This window comes from Electrophorus electricus, chromosome 13 (assembly GCF_013358815.1).
Source record: "Electrophorus electricus isolate fEleEle1 chromosome 13, fEleEle1.pri, whole genome shotgun sequence".
Taxonomy (NCBI): Eukaryota; Metazoa; Chordata; class Actinopteri; order Gymnotiformes; family Gymnotidae; genus Electrophorus; species Electrophorus electricus.
This window is the reverse complement of record NC_049547.1, coordinates 11,281,410-11,297,649: the sequence shown is the minus strand read 5'-3', so window position 1 is coordinate 11,297,649 and position 16,240 is coordinate 11,281,410. Positions and strand designations below refer to the sequence as shown.

Below are 16,240 nucleotides of genomic sequence, written 5' to 3'. Positions count from 1 at the left end.
TTTTTTTTCAAAAAAACAAAACAAAAAAAACTTTAACTGAACTACAAGTTCCCTTCGATCAAGGACTGACTTTACTGGCCAAAAGTTCTGTAAAGTCTGTGACTTTAACTTGTGGCTGGTGGGCATGTGTCTCGCATGATGCTGTGGTGCTGTCCATGTCATAGGCTCTGCTTTGGATTACATTGCATGTGGATTGGGTTTAGAGCCATGAAAATGGAATTGCCACTTCGGCACAAGTTAAATCAAGTGGGAAGTGAGAATTGCTTGTCATTTCATTCAATTCACTTTGACGCCATTCAAGTTTGGGAAAAGCGCTACAACACATGTAGATTACGACCCCTGTCTATTGCACAAGTACCGGGAGTTCATAGCAATGAGAGAAGAAACAATGCCATTATTCCTCCACACCCAGTAGAGGGTGCTATAGAAGATGACCTTGGGCACCAAGTGACATCAACTGGAAAACCTAGATTTGTATTGTAATTCACAGACCAAATTTTTTTAAGACTCTATATCACAAAAATAAAAAATTTTAAAAATCATCTTTTTCAATCCAGCAATATAAAAGGAAAGTGTACAGCAGAATTAGGCACCAAGACCAATCTATACATGCTATGGTCCTAACCTTAGCAGTTAGACAAGACAGGCAGAATCTTATATTTTCTAGGTGATTTTGATCAGAGGTGAGTTACACACATGTATGGCCCATTTCCTCTGTGGTTTCAGGTCTGGACTGGAACCAAAGGGTTTAACCACGGAGGCCCATTAGCACACCAGGCTTTCCCCGCAGCCACACAGCCAAGAATCAGCAATGAAGTATAACACTGGACCAAAAAGGAAACAGAGTAGTCTAGTAAATGTTTTCTCTTATAGTGGTATATTAATTCATATTAAGGACTTTTCAAATAACCGTTTGAATTTTAGTACTGTGGAACAGGAAAGTCCTGAGAATTATGAATATTAAAATATAAAAATTCGCTGATGGTCTATGGTAGACCATAGTTGGACCACTTCTCAAAGGTAAGTTCTTATTTTTAGAGGTAAGGTCTACTATAAGGTCAAACACGTTTGGTTTATCCAATACTGATTAAAGGATCTCAGCTAAAAGAAGTCTGACACATCATAAACATATTTCCGAAGAGTCTCTGCCCAGTGTGCTCCACAGAGAGCAAAACGGCGACGTGTGGTGTGACAGACTTAATCGCCAGGACTCCGCATGTGCCCGAGGTGGGACATTGTATAGTCCTGAAACTTGCTTATGTAATCAAAGAAGGAGCCAAGTGCACGTTTGACAGCGTCCCCCTCACCCGCGCCCAAATAAAGATCGCAGACATATATGCAGGTGGTTTGAATTTCCAGTGAATGAAACGTGTTGGACAGGCCCGAGCTGGTGAAAGGGCTTCCTCCACAGGAAGCGCAGTAATTAAAGCCCAGGAGGCCAAGCTGCTGCGGCTGCAGCTGAGGGCGACCTCTCCAGTTTCACCCTGCTCGAGATCCACTACACTGCAGGCGTGTTATTTCGCTGTCAGGCTGCACGTCACACGGAGAGCAGGAAATATGATCAAATACAAGCATTTTAACTGAGGATATTAGCTTTACCATTATGTTGACCAGTTAGGTCATGTTTGGGTACAAATTAATATACAATGGAAGAAAACAGGAAGAAGAAAAAAAAGAAAATTGGAATCTTACACGATTTCAAGAGGATTCTTGAATCACATTATTTTTCATGCATACATATATCAACTGTCAAAACAGTATTATAAAAAATAAATTTATTTGACATTAGAAGAGAATTTAATTCAAGCATATTAGCATATCGAAATACCTGGAATAGCCTACCTGAGAGCTATACAAAATTCAAATGACTCACAATTTACTTTATTCAGGACATTTGTAGATACATGAATCATATTCTCCTATCTATATTTTAGTTGACACGTTCCTGTGAACACTACAGTGGACAATCTGATCATTTAGAAAATGGCTAAGGACGAATTACACAATCCTTCCGCAATATGAAACTGGCATACAGAACATAAGGTTGTTCTTTTTACTTTTAATTTTCCAGCACAAGATGGCGCTGTTTGTTTGATTTGACCTTTTTTCACGAGAGAAAAATCATGTGGTTTAAAAGATTAAGACCTGGGTATCCCGAATTTCAAAATCGATCGCTTTTTTAAAATTAACATACAAACGCAGCACATATATAAGCACATTAATTTGCAAATAGCATCTTTAAGATGTATAATCTTTAAACAATGTAGGCTGATACATCTGATGATATTAAAATGTTCACGGATTACTGCGACACAAATGGAACAAGTTAAGAACAAACCGCTCAAATATAAAACACTTGTCGAAAGACATGGACATGATAATACATTTACCCAACTTGTGTGTGACAGAAAACCAAATATCAATAAAATCCCCATTTATTAATTAACTACTATAGTCTAACATTCAGCTGAGCTCATTTTGAGTGAGAATGCTTAATTAACATGCACTGGTGATCTGAGTAAAGTAGTTAAAATAGAAAGGCGCAACAGCTAATAAAAAACACTGTATAAGATAGCCTCGAACAATCTGCACTAAATTAGATCGAAAGTAGTAGAGATGAGATTTTAAATGAACGATTTTAGTGGCACAGTGTTTTTGCTCAATCCCATTACAGAGTTGCTGATAAAGTGAGCTCGATGCCACTTACACCCAGGGAGTATATGGCACCAGCATGCAAAGTGAACACAGGCAGCATTAGATCAGACAACTCTCTTTCCAGGGCATTTAAAGGACCCGTCCAATGTGGTGTACTAAGGCAATACACCCAATAAAGCTCTTCAATTCTCAACGAAAAAAAAGGAAATATGTTATGAAACACCGCACGTTTTCCTGAATCAGAGGAATCAACCCTTATTGCAGTTTCATTTATGACAATTAGTGCATCTTGAAATATGACCGTGTGTTACGTTTCACTTAGCCAACCTCCGAGCTACATCTTGGTAAGCCAACTCTATCTCCTTATCGGCTGCGCATGTGTTGGTGAACTCATCCCGTGCGTAGGCGTTGTGTAGATAGCGCCACACTCCCGCGAGCTCGCCTGGTATCTCAAAGTTACGGTATACATTGGAAACGACCTAAAAATGAGAATTTGTTAGCTGGTAAATGTACAGGGGATTTTATATTTTATTCTTCCATTTCTTGGGCTACCCAAGGAAATGGATTCCTGATGTTTTACAGAAAAAGTAAAACACCAAAAATAGTGGCCATGAGCTCTCACCTTGACAACATGCAGTTTGGGGAGCAGGTTGCAGTCTGCTAGTGTCAGTTCATTGCCATCCAGGTATTTGCGAGTGGAGCACTTCTCCTCTTCCATGCTGTTTGCATCAATCTCCTCAGGAAGAGGAGAGTTCATGTAGTGGTCCAGTTTTCTCAATGCCTTCAGAAGCCCCTTCTCCAGTTCTGCAAGGCAAAAAGATTTTAAAAAGTCAAAGAAGTGTTCTGTAGATTGGTGCAACTGGCATCCCATTATTTTACAGAGGACTGACTTAATGTGGATAAGTCATGAGGGCCATGTACAGGGCCATAATAACACATGAAGGTGTTGCTAAAATGCAGTAATAAGACACAATCTGTCAAAGACTGGTCATGATACTCACTGGCATTAGCCTCGGGTTTTGTGTTCTTAATATATGCAGAGAACTTTGCAAAGATGTCGTTTCCTGCTGTGTTTGATTCCCTGTTCTTTGCAGCTAGTATGGGGTACCTTGAGAGAAAGAATGTCAGACAGAAGAATGTATCACTGAACCTTCATGAGCACAGTTCTCACAGCACACCCATCCGCATTCCTCTGGTCCTGAGGACACACTTTGGAGGAGCTAGCATGTCCTCCAGGTACTCCTCAATCTTGTTGACATCAGTCAGCACTTCCCCATTGAATGTGAGGAAAGGTGGATGTGTTCCAGGGGCCAGATTATTTAGATCAGCTGGTTTCCTAAAACAGCAAATAGAAGACAGATTTGATGTCATATTGGATATTCAGATGTAATGGTGATTACTTTGCATGTACTGACATCAACTTGCTTGCTTGCTTAAAGTAAATTATACGTTATCTCAGTTGGTGATAATGACAGGTTTCCTCATGGCAATAAAGCATCAGCATGCAGCATGTAGCCTATTGCTCAGGACATGCTTTTTATTATTCATCATTACCTTTTCAGATCAACAGTGGTGACATTGAACACCACCCCCTTTAGCCACAGGATCATGAAGAGTCTTTGGGAGAAAGGACAGTTTCCGATGCTCTCCCCATCACTACCTGCCTTAGGGACAGTGAAATCAACCATTAAAAAACAACCATTCATTGTCTTTTAATTTATTCATTATTTATATTAGTTTTACCATTTATAATTATGGCCTGGTAATATTTTCCCTATTTAAAATCATTGAGAATACATAATACATAGGTTTTGGGCGATGGCTTGAGAGGGTGCAGGCCCAAAATAAACCCCAGCTCAATACATGAGTCATACATGACCCAGACAGGAGATTATTACACCTGTGAAAGGCATGTTCCATGAATTGCAGTTAACCTTTCATCCCAATAGTCTCTCCTGATGCAGCTTCAATTAGCAAGGCCCCAGTATACATACTAAACAAAGCAGCAATCAAAATCACAACTGTATAGCCATATCTGAAATGAAAAGATCAAGATATCTAAAAGCACCATTAAACTGGGCCAGAAAGGTGATCTGGTCATCAGATCCCAGCTTGAGTTGAATTATTGATGGAAATTCCATTACCTGCCTCATTATCCCTTGGCCCATAGAGTTTGGGACTGACTTGTCAACAGAATCTAGAGCTTCATTTCGTCCTAACTCCTTCACTTAATGCAGTTTTACCACAAAAGGTTCAAATATCCAGCCTTTAGATTTCAAAGGGTGTTCAAAGACCTTTAAAAGTTTCTTTTGATTAGCTGAGATAAATTGCATGGAAATAACTGAGGCATTACCTTCCTTTCAGACATTATCAGACATAGCAAAGCATATACAATAGATATGTAATTCTTACATTATGTTCACTCAAACTATCCACTTTGTGGCCTTTTTGACAGAGTAGCTATGCAAGTAATGTTATTGGGTAGATTTATAGATACCCTACATAAAAAACTGTCAGTAAGCAAGTATGCATAGACTGACAATGTCTACACAAACTCTATGCAGTAGATGCTCTAAATCTGTTATTGGAAGGATACAGTGTAACCAGGAAGCCAGAGTCATCAAAGTCATGTAGTAACTTTGCTTTCATCACCACCCTTATCACAGAGATATTCAGTATTATTGACATAAACCCCTCCAGTGAACTTGGTACATGCCACAGATCTACTCCCAGTCTGATTTAGCCTTGCAGTCATACACAGAGGAATCAGAGCATGGAGTGTCAAAAGGAAGGGAGAAATAATTCAGGAGGGAGAGTGGCTACAGAGAAGAAAGAGCACTACAGAGACACCTGCCCTTCTCAGCCCACTACTACAGCACTTCTACTCCAGCAACCTGCAGCATTTAATATTTCACTGTACCACCCCAAGACACAACTGCAGGACATACGTGAAACATCAAAAATACTGTTCAAATGGGGAGTTTTTAAAAGCACTCCAAGCAGTGGTGTGCAGTATCACCAGCTAAAGGAAATGGAAATAGCTGTGGAAGCTTGCAGTAGCCGCAGTGAGGTCATTAGCACGTTGTCAACACCCTTACTTTTACAAAGAGCTCAATGTCGGGGTCCTTGTCCTCTTCATTTGCCGAGGCCAAGTCAGTCATTTTGTTTCAGATTGTATTGAAGTTTCCTTGCCCCACTCTGGCTTTCTTTGAAGATGAGATGCTGGTTCAGGATAAGCTCCTGTCTTGGTGGAATGATTACAGAACTGGGAATGAGTTGGCTTCCCAGAGGAACTAGTTTTGCACCTTACCGTACTCCCAGCTGCCTGTAGAGATGGTGTCAGTCCTGCAACAAGTGCATACGGCCACAGGCTGGTTCTGATTTGGCCCCCGTGGCCAGCTGTCAGGGTGATTGTGCTCTCACTGTCAAAGGCAGGCCCAAAATAGCCATTGCAGAGGAGAGGGAGGAGCTCACAGCTTCTGCTCCTGTGTCACCTACACTCCCTCTGTACTCTCCCCGTATCTAGTTGTTATGCACTGCCAGCGTCTGAGCGTTTTTCATTGCCTTCTGTGAGAACTGATTCAGTGAGTCACCATGAGAGAAGAGTGATGTTCCATCCTCCTGGTGTGAAAGTCTAGAGGGGGTGGTCCAAGAGCACACAGATCATATGAAATGTCAGAAATACTTATGCACTAGAGAAAGTACACACCAGAAAGTAAGTGATAAACACCAAACAAAGTAAAAAGTATTAAAGACTAATGCTGATAATTCTGAATAATTTTCAGGGCTAAAACCAATACAATGTGTATTTTTATTCTCCAACAACAGCATATAACCTATGAAGATTCACAAGAATGACCCGTAAAACATATTTGAACAGTTGTATGAATCCGAAATTAGAAAATAAAAAAGAACATGAAGAGTAGGTTAAAGTTATCAATGCATAGATTAACACAAGGCACCATGCATCATAGGAAGTGATGTGTCCAGGAAAATCTACAGTACTCAAAACAGCATACCTGGACATGGTAACCTGTATAGAGAATACCAGCCAAGGTTATTTAAAGTAAGTCAGTGGGGTGTTAAGGGGTGGGGGTTGCCTAGGGAGCAGAGATTCCACCCAGTCCTCTCTAAATATAGTCTCCTATTCAATGCCAAGCTCCCCAGAACACACCATACCCATGGTGTTCCAACCATGGCCAGAAAAGACTGGAGCTTAGGTCAGAAACAAAGCTTTCTCTTTGGATTGAGAATCTCTGTCCTTGAAAGAAAAAAAAACAAAAAAACAAAACCATTAATACCAAAATGAAGCTATAGCTATTGTGCAACATTATTTAGGAAATAGAGCTATCAGCCATTTTAATAAAGTCAATTTATTAGAGACTGAAAGATATTTCAAGCAACACTGTCAATTCATTATCATTCTAGCCAACGTTCAGGAAATTAATCCACAAACTAATAGACATACATTAAAGATGATCATTCTCTTTTTTTCCACCTGAATATTTCAATCTTAGGCTGAATCTATGAAACCTGATTAGAATGACCCATTAACTTGTTTTGCTATTTATTTCATAAAACACACATCCCGGAGTGTGACCTCTAGTCATCAAATAAATAAACAAATAAATAAATAAATAAATATCACAATTTTACAGAATGTTACTTTCAGTGAAGGAATCGATAAGTTGGCATAAAAACAAAATGCATAATTATACCAAAATAAAATCTTTAAAACATGCAAACTTTCTCATTGTTCCACATATAACTGTTCTTTGGACACACTTTCTTTTGCATAGATTCAATTACACACAGAACAAATCCTCAAAAGAAATACACTGAAATGCAAAAATAGTGCACTGGGGAAGACATTCTATGAGATAAGGAGATCAGATAAGTCTTTCTGAGATGATGTGATGTTTCTGAGAAACAATGACAAAACCACTCTCATCACAAACATAAGGCAAGTGCAAAGCATGCTTCTCAATTAATGTAAATTACTACAGAAAACACCCATAGTAATTCTTTATTCTTTTTGTGAAAGCATATTCTCCTCTTTAAAGATCAATAAATGAAAAAAGACTTAAAACTATCCAAATCAATAGCCTATATTTATATACCATCAAATAGAAAAATGCAATTTCCTATTATGGATAATTAAGCATCAATATCCAGATTGAACAAAAAACAGCATTTCCTGTATCCCTAATTTTGGGGTATTTAATTTATAGTACACAGGAAAATACAGACAAACCTGTAGCATGAGATGTAACAGAATATCACCTCAGCTCTATGCAGAATATTCAGTCTACAGAAATACAGCATAGCTCTCACACTTTTGGAAGGCCACAAAACATTATTATACTTGTATTATGTACATCAGAAAATCACTTTTAGAATAAATCAAGTACCAGTCATAACAGCCTCAACAGAAAGCAAAACTTTCAGTGCATTGTGCTAGTGTATCTGACACAAGCCATAAGCATATGAATTCAAAGTTTAAATGCATCTTTTCTGGAGTATGGATCAAATTATTCAACTATTGTCTAAGTTGAAGTTGAAAATAACTATTCAAATCATGGACCTAATCTGCACTGGGAATAAAAGCATTCGGAAATGCTTCAGAAAACAGAAAAAAAAAAGAGAAACATTCCACAACAACCAGGACTCATTATAATTTTCTATAAGTAACCTCAATATCCTCCTATACCTTGACCAGAAAAACAGGGAATTAATGCAGTTTTTTTTCAGTTTTCACAATGAAGGGGGAAGAAAAAAGACTACGAATTTCACTATGGTCTAATCTTTCCCTAAACTCTATGCATGATTGTCTTGTCTGATTTTTCTCTTCTTTGGCAGACCTCACGAGAGTGAGCCAAGTTTTAAAGCCCTCCTTCCAAGTAAGTGCATGTGTCTATTCCAAGCCCTTCAGCAGCTCATTCGAGCATAGGGTCATCATCATCATCATCCTCCTGCAGCTCTAAACGGGCAAACGGGCGCGATGTCGACGGCTCTCTGTTCTTCATCAGTCTGAAGAGGAAGGTGATGGTAGAGAGCACAATGAGGACCCCGATCACCATACCCACAATCACACCCAGATCAGGGCATTTCTCGCTGACCAGCACACAATGCACGGCTGAGAAGCTGCCATTGTTGGGTAACTCAGGGATGCCCAGGAGGTGACACATGAGGGGGTAGAGGTCTACACTGTTGATACTGTTCATCCAATAGTCCTTGCGGAAGGCAGGCCCATGGGCTGCCAAGAATGGGTGCATACTGGGTAGAGAGTTATCATATCCATGATCACCCACTGGAAAAGAGAAAATTATGCATTAGTGTCAAAATGAGGTACTGTGTACAAACACCAAAGCACAAACAACTGATTGTTAAATGAAAGACTGCACTTACATCGCTTAAGGTTGCCCTGCTGGACAACTGTCCAACCTTCATCAGCCACCAAGATGATTGGCTGAATCCTCTCATTGTTTCTGTAGTGCAACCTATCAGGTATTGCAGCCTTAAGATAAGCCTTCATGTGAACGTTGCAGTTGCTAAGATTTTTGTACAGAACCGACACTTCTGTAAACCAAAATACAGAAATAAAGAAAATGAATCGCTTAAGTTTTATATATATATATATATATATATATATATATACATATATATAAAAAGAATAGAGTGAGTTTGATGAGTATCAGACATATTGACAAACCAGTGAGAGGGAGGATGGCAGTGACTGGCGTAAGATCCACCAAAACATAGCTGCTGGGATTGACACATTTGTTCAGCTGAATAAGTCTGTCTTGAGAGCACTGGACCATGCCGTGGTCACTAGTAATGATCACATTAATCCGCTCCCAAAGCCCTGTCTGGTTCAGCTGCTCCATCAAAAGACCTACGTGATCATCCACCTCTTTTAGTGCCCTGGCCATTTCCGTGGTGTTCTCCGGGCCATATTTGTGTCCTGTGTGGTCTGGCTCTTCCCAGTACAAAGCTGCAAACTTTACAGAGTCATCTTCAGTCAGCCATTTTGTTATGTTCCCAAGTCTCTCCTTGAAGCTCACCTTTGAGTCATACTTCAAGAAGTAAGATGAGGTTTGATTTTGGATCTGCAGGTCCGTTCCTGGCCACATAGCACCTGCTGATTTATAACCCCATTTCTGTAGTGACACCCAAATTGGTGTTGCTTCATTCCACCAAAAAGGATCACTATCATTTTGAAGAGTGAATATCTTTTTTACCCGTGGGTCATACATGCGACTAGCCAACATACCATGACTTTCTGCATAGAGTCCAGTGACAAGACTGTAATGATTAGGAAAAGTTTTAGTGGTAAAGACATTGGTAAGTTGTTTAATAAGAACACCATCTGAGTAGAACTTCTGCAGATTAGGAAAAGAGTATTTATTCAGATAATCTGCTCGGAAGCCATCAAATGACACAAGCAGTAGTGGGGGCAGGTCTCTTGCAGTCTCTGTCCCATTTCCTGTTTTCAGAGAGATGGCTGATTGAAAACAGGCTGCCAGGACACACAGAACAGCCTTAAGATTCATCCTGTGAACATGTGCAAGGTTCTATCAGCCTCCTGTACTGTGGAGGGAAAACAGGACAATTGTATCAGTAAAACTGTTATAACTCATCAAGAAAACTGGATAGTGGGAGTCCGAGTTACATAACTGTTCCAGCAGCTGTTAATAATGACGATTTTAAGAGTAATCTTGTAGATAAGAGGAAGTTACCCCAATAGACAAGGGGAACACTGGTAGTATCACACTGCTTTGTCTGAGTCTAAAACTGCAGGTGAGCAGTTAGATAGTTACCTACCTATCGCGTGCTAGCGATAACTACAACCTACTACAAGATACTTTGTAACAAATTAACGTAAAGTGATAATACAAGTTCACACTATGGTCAGTTCGAAAGTAATTAGCTAGTTAGCTTAGCTTGCTACTATTATGGATAACGTTTGATATTCAAGTTATCTGGCTAGCTAACTAGGTGCCAATAACGTTACAGACGCAACACACACACACCTACCTTTTCAATGTAAGCACCACCACAGCTTCAGCTGCAAATATATTTTAACAAAGATAAGTTATCATGCTAAACGAACGACAAAACGAAGAATGCTGGTTTATCTAGCTAGCTAGTTTAGCTATTGTCGAGTTTCACTTCCTCAAAAATATGCTTTCCGTGACGTAGTAAATAAACGTACAACCCGATGAAGCAGTTGCAACATTTCGGAACTCCAGAGGGCATGTGCTTCTCATACCCAAACATACCCAGCGAAAAACACTCGAGTGGTGTTTAGCTATTATCCAACGTTAAGCTTTTAGCAACTGAGGGATATCGCTTAATTGGTGTCACTGACTTGTTTATCGAACAATACCCCTGGGTTGTGTTTTCAGTTTATCAAAAAACGTTTTTGGGGGGAGTGTGTTACATAATATATATATATATATATATATATATATATATATATATATATATATATATATATATATATTTAATTTTTTATTTATTTATTTTTTTGTTTGTTTTGTTTCTTAGTATAAATAGGATCAAGTTTATAAATGAATAGAACATATGTGAAATGTGCTATTAGTTGGATAATCATCCCTATGCGTGAATGAAAACCTTGGGGCATTCCCCATTTGTGTCTTGGCAACGACCCCCTAAACACCCCCACCTCAATCCCTCCGCCGGCCGCAGAAAGTGATGTCTAGCGTGCTGGACACTAACGAGACTGCGGACGAACACCTATGTTGATACCGAACCAATACACCTAGAAGGTAACTGTTATCATTTTATTCCATGAATGTTATGCGGCATAACACAAACACAAAGCGTTATGCTATTTTCTGGACTGCGGCAGAAACCACTCCTTAACTCGGCGATGCAGCATGTGCGGAAACGACGGTGCATTCGGTTTAGGTTATATCATTGCCGTTATCTCCGTGAGGAAGAACTAGGAAGGTGTGTGTGTGTGTGTGTGTGTGTGGGTGTGTGTGTGTGTGTGTGCGCGCGCGCGCGCGCGCGCGTTGGTGCGTGCATGTCTGCGTGCATACACGTAAAAGAGAGAATTATTTTAAATTGAATTTTGTCAAATGTAAACCATTAGGCCTGCTAAGTATTACTTCATATCTCCATCTTATTCATATCACTCTTTGATGTCGGCGGCACTGGCTGTTTGAACATTCCGGGTGGTGCATGCAGTCAGAGTTGGCAGATGGCAGGTCTGTGTGTGTGTGTGTGTGTGTGTGTGTGTGTGTGTGTGTGTGTGTGTGTGTGTGTGTGTGATGGAGCTCTGTCAAATATACGATCATCTTGCAAGTGCAATCAGTTGTGAGAGATTAATTTAAATTTTAAAATGTGTATAGAACAGGTTATCTACTCAGTACACTGAATTCAATTGGGATATGAGGAAGAGGGCACAAACTGATCAAAGCTATAGAACACTACATATTTTGATATATTTATGATTCTGTGGGTGGGTGTATTCAATATTTTAATATTTTACATAATGTTGTTCAGTGGTTTCTGTTAAGTGTGTTGTAATATGCACAAGAAACAGTCTTACAAAAGCAGTGCTGTCCTGCTACTTGTGTTTTGCAATCACCTCATAGATTAATGTCATCGGAATTCACTGCTAAGCAGATTCTTGGCAAGGTTTGGTGAGAAAAACACACTCTCTTCAAGACTTGCCAATTTTAGCATGTTGTATACAGCTCCACTGCTGGGTATTTGCTGCTGTATTTAAATTTAACATTTAAATACACAACTATACAGTATCATTTTTAACATTTTAACTATTATTAAACTACAGGATTATTAAGGCTTTCACATGCAAAATATAAATTCAATTTTTTGTTGAAGCCCGTAGTTACAATTTTGCAATATTCTGATTAAAGACATAGTAAACAACAGCACAATGCAGAAGATTTATATAACACTGTCAAATGTTAGTTTGATAAATAGTGTTTTGTTATGTTTTAGTTAAGCTTAGTTATCTGTTTGCTGGTGGGAAAGAAATAATATGTCTTTAATGTGAGTATTACTGACTGACATTCACACACATAGAAGCAGACTCCTGAGCCATGCCAGGTAACTATCAGATTCCTCCTTGTTAATGAACAGAAATGTGGATCAGGATTTTGGCATTACAGGGTGGGACAAAGACGTGAAATCGTCCTTGGTCAATCCTTGGTCAATCCTTGGTCAATCCTTGGTCAATAAGTCTAGTCTTTCTCTATATGAGTGAGTCTGTCTTAAGGAACTGGCAGTTGTCCTCAGATCAGGAGCTTTCCTGTTGCTGAGGAGGTGAGAGTTAGAGAGGTACAGAGACTGTTCCAGCTGGACTCAAGGGGTTCTCAGTTTAGCAGGCAGCTGGTGTGTCCTAGTTCACTGTTCACTCTCTGCAAGAATATCTCAGGACCTAGAAAACCTCAGCCAATCACTCTAGGAAATTTCAGTATGTTTTCTAATATGTGAGGGCATTTTCTTGTGTAGATTGTGAGAGAGGTCATTAAATCTGTCTGAATTGTTAAATGAGAGTAACTCTGTGTAGGTTCTAAAGTAGCTGTTAAAGCTCCTCCCTTTTTCCAATTCATGTGACTTTGTTGAATTACTGTGAAAAGTGAAGAGTGTTTTGGAAAAACACACAGTATTGAAATACACAAAACTAGCATGAGGTTTCCTGTAACCTGCACCTTCTGCACACACAACTAGGGTTTTTTTTTGGCCAGAGTGGAAACTGTTAATTCAGGGTTTGTAAGCCTAATAGATATGGTGGCTATAAGACTGTTTACTGTTTTGTCTACAATGAATTGTTTACACTGAGGTTATTTTTTTGCATACAGAAACTCATGAGATAACCAATGTTTACAATGCCTCTATTTATATTGTGTTAATACTGTCATCATTAAATACTTTAAACTTATACTAATACATTAAAACAGAAACCATTCCTTTATGTATTTTAGTTTGGTTTATTTCCTGAAAGTCTTTGATACCTAATTTATTTACCTTTTCATAGAAGTATATATGTAATTCAACAGATAATAAGGGGCCACACGGTGTAGCCATATATTTAAAATAGACATTTTGTGTCACGCAAGTAGAATATGTAGCTGGTAGGTAATGTGTCACTAGTAAATGTGTGTTCATAAATTCTTTGTTTTCTTACAGGTGACAGGCACACTTCTTCCCACTTCTTCCTAAATGGATACAAATGCATTCCAGCAAAAAAACATACAAAAACTATCAAACAATAAAGATAATTGACAAGATAAAGACAATTACCTTTGTTTTCTGGAATTAACGACATATACAGTTGATTTAATTATGATGGGTACCTAATTTAAATGCCTTCTTTTTGATTGCAGACATCAATGTGTTTTAAACATTTTATTTTTCTAAAACAACATTTCATTGAGCCTTTATATTGGTCAGAATGTCCATGAAGACAATACCAGTTCCCCACACTACCCTAGAGATCCCAAAAGATCCAGAGAAGCAGGATGACTACCTCTCCACTTTGAAGGCCTTGGCTGAGAAGCTGCAGCTTGAGACAAAGAGGCTGTCCCACCTAGAGTGGAGGAGCCAGTTGGAGACTCAGAGAGCCAGGGGCCTGGAAGCCTCGGTGGGGGCTAACGAAGGGCAGTTACGAGCCTGGAGTTCTCAGAAGTGGCAAAAGTCCTCACTGAGCTGTGCTGTACACCAGGGACAAAGTCATTCCCCTCAGAGCCTGACAGGGATTGGAAGTATAGGTGAGGCCCTGGAATGGCTTAGGAAAGAGCTGGTGAGTCATGCATGCAATTGGTTAAATTACATACACTCACCAGCTACTTTATCTGAAATGCCTACATTTTAGATACACCTTGTAGCCCACCTGTTGTCATTCACAATTAGCCATCCTGAACAACTTTATCAATAGTCAGTGTCCCAGAACTGTTGTTGGCTCAGCAACCACAACTATCCCACCAGTATGTCAATGTTCATTTTGGGTGAGGTATTCTCCTGCCACTGAGTAAAAGCATCTACTCAGCCATGGTGCTGTTGGCAGAAATTGACCAGTGACAGATGTAGATGGATTGCAATGTACTTAATAAACTGGCCAGGATGCCGAGGCACAAGGCAGGTGTTTATATGGATAATTTATCAGTTTGTGTGTGTGTGTGTGTGCGTGTTTGTGTTGGGGGGTGTAATTCAATGTACAACTACTTCAGCTATAAACCATTGCCTTTAACCAGTTTAGAATATCTGAATATCTATGTTTACTGAATTGCTTTTATATTGAATATTGTAATGTTTGTGTCTTTTATGCTGTACATTCTGCTATTTGTGTCACTCACCATAGAGAGAGATACACTCGCAGGACCAGCAGCTGGCACGCCAGCTAATGCATCTGCACAGCGATGTTAACAAGCTGAAGATCGAGCAAACATGTAACCAGCACCGCAAGATGCTAAACGATGCCACGTTTGAGCTGGAGGAGCATGCTGAGATGCTGGACCTGCTGTGTGACGTGCCTGTGTCCTCTGGATTCAGCCTCTCCACTCCACTAAAGCTCATCGGCATCACCAAGATGAACATCAACTCCCGACGCTTCTCCCTATGCTAGCAGCTAGGTGCTCATGGATATACATAGCCATTTGCAGAAATGTCTTAGGTTCTATCACAAATTAGTAATACATGCTCAAGATGTATTTTATGCGCTCATTCTAATATCTTTAATGATACTTTATTTGATGTGGATAGTTTATTAGCCTTTTTTTCACATTTGACTTTCTATGTCAAACTCAGTAATTATTAAATAAGGCATATTTTGTTTAAGTAAAATTATTTTATACTTAGTATTAATGTTGTGTATCTAAAACTATGTATTTTGGAAATGCTTTGGTAACTCTCCTCCTAAAGTGGCTCATTTTCAAATTAGCAAGTGATAAATGAGTTATTAGATATAGGCTCAAGACATCACCATAGAATTGTTACAAACCCACACCTTTTCTGTAACTGCTTTACTTAAGACCAAATATTTAAAAAGCAGCACAAAGACAAAAAAATATTATTTAAAGAACTGTTCTTGAACATTTTAATTTGGCCTAATTTTTAGCATGTTTCAATAATCTATAGGTTTAAAATATCTAGGTTTAAAATGTGAAAGTCTATCAATTCCAAGCCATGGCAAGTCTGTGAATGATTAATTTCTAGATTGTTAAGAAAATGGAATTGTTGGAACTTGCATCATCTGATCATGAGTTTGTCAGAATGTATTCCTGATACCAGACCACCCTGGAAACAGGGTAGTCATATTACATGGAATGTTGCAAAATAAAAAAAAAAAAAGAAAGGTTTATTAAGTATGTTGTCTCATTTGTATGAGTGCTCCAATTTATTTGGTAATCTCTCATTGTTCTTTAGAAATAGAAAGCAATGTTAGTTGTGAAAATATGCATAGCACACATATTTGCATTAGATTGTATAAAGATAATGCTACCTTTAACTAGGGATATACATTACACCTCAATCATTTGCACCTTTACTCTGTTTGCTACTGTAATTTGATATCCTCTTAAGATTTCCA

General features: G+C 39.0%; 3 protein-coding genes across 4 annotated transcripts; 1 reads left to right on the top strand and 2 right to left on the bottom strand.

Moving 5' to 3' along the window:
* Positions 1–1,760: 1,760 nt before the first annotated feature.
* clic5a (chloride intracellular channel 5a) lies at positions 1,761–6,159 on the bottom strand. Its single transcript, XM_027002383.2, has 7 exons — positions 5,966–6,159; positions 5,754–5,861; positions 4,210–4,319; positions 3,866–3,991; positions 3,657–3,763; positions 3,278–3,459; positions 1,761–3,134 (listed from the first exon to the last, which is right to left on the bottom strand). Exons 2-7 carry the CDS (start codon positions 5,814–5,816, stop codon positions 2,970–2,972), a joined length of 753 nt encoding a protein of 250 aa, XP_026858184.2. The 5' UTR covers positions 5,817–5,861; positions 5,966–6,159; the 3' UTR covers positions 1,761–2,969.
* Positions 6,160–7,008: 849 nt separating this feature from the next.
* On the bottom strand, positions 7,009–11,047 carry enpp4 (ectonucleotide pyrophosphatase/phosphodiesterase 4). Of its 2 annotated transcripts, none has more exons than XM_027002382.2 (4): positions 10,693–11,047; positions 9,368–10,240; positions 9,064–9,234; positions 7,009–8,965 (listed from the first exon to the last, which is right to left on the bottom strand). In XM_027002382.2, exons 2-4 carry the CDS (start codon positions 10,206–10,208, stop codon positions 8,592–8,594), a joined length of 1,386 nt encoding a protein of 461 aa, XP_026858183.2. In that variant the 5' UTR covers positions 10,209–10,240; positions 10,693–11,047; the 3' UTR covers positions 7,009–8,591. The 2 variants fall into 2 exon arrangements, with proteins under 2 accessions (XP_026858183.2, XP_026858182.2); XM_027002381.2 differs by having other exon boundaries at positions 9,368–10,245; positions 10,693–11,046.
* A 288-nt stretch (positions 11,048–11,335) lies between these two features.
* Positions 11,336–15,992, top strand: fam167aa (family with sequence similarity 167 member Aa). Its single transcript, XM_027002384.2, has 3 exons — positions 11,336–11,447; positions 13,843–14,455; positions 15,014–15,992. Exons 2-3 carry the CDS (start codon positions 14,108–14,110, stop codon positions 15,275–15,277), a joined length of 612 nt encoding a protein of 203 aa, XP_026858185.2. The 5' UTR covers positions 11,336–11,447; positions 13,843–14,107; the 3' UTR covers positions 15,278–15,992.
* The last annotated feature ends 248 nt before the right edge of the window (positions 15,993–16,240 follow it).

Coding starts and splice junctions, on each gene's coding strand:
- enpp4 (XM_027002382.2), bottom strand. CDS start 10,208: ATGAATCTTAAGGCTGTTCTGTGTGTCCTGGCAGCCTGTTTTCAATCA. Junction 9,235..9,367: donor TGCCATCCTCCCTCTCACTG/GTTTGTCAATAT, acceptor TTTGGTTTACAG/AAGTGTCGGTTCTGTACAAA. Junction 8,966..9,063: donor GCAGGGCAACCTTAAGCGAT/GTAAGTGCAGTC, acceptor TCTCTTTTCCAG/TGGGTGATCATGGATATGAT.
- fam167aa (XM_027002384.2), top strand. CDS start 14,108: ATGTCCATGAAGACAATACCAGTTCCCCACACTACCCTAGAGATCCCA. Junction 14,456..15,013: donor AATGGCTTAGGAAAGAGCTG/GTGAGTCATGCA, acceptor CACTCACCATAG/AGAGAGATACACTCGCAGGA.
- clic5a (XM_027002383.2), bottom strand. CDS start 5,816: ATGACTGACTTGGCCTCGGCAAATGAAGAGGACAAGGACCCCGACATT. Junction 3,460..3,656: donor AAAACCCGAGGCTAATGCCA/GTGAGTATCATG, acceptor TTTGCCTTGCAG/AACTGGAGAAGGGGCTTCTG. Junction 3,135..3,277: donor CCAAACTGCATGTTGTCAAG/GTGAGAGCTCAT, acceptor TCTCATTTTTAG/GTCGTTTCCAATGTATACCG.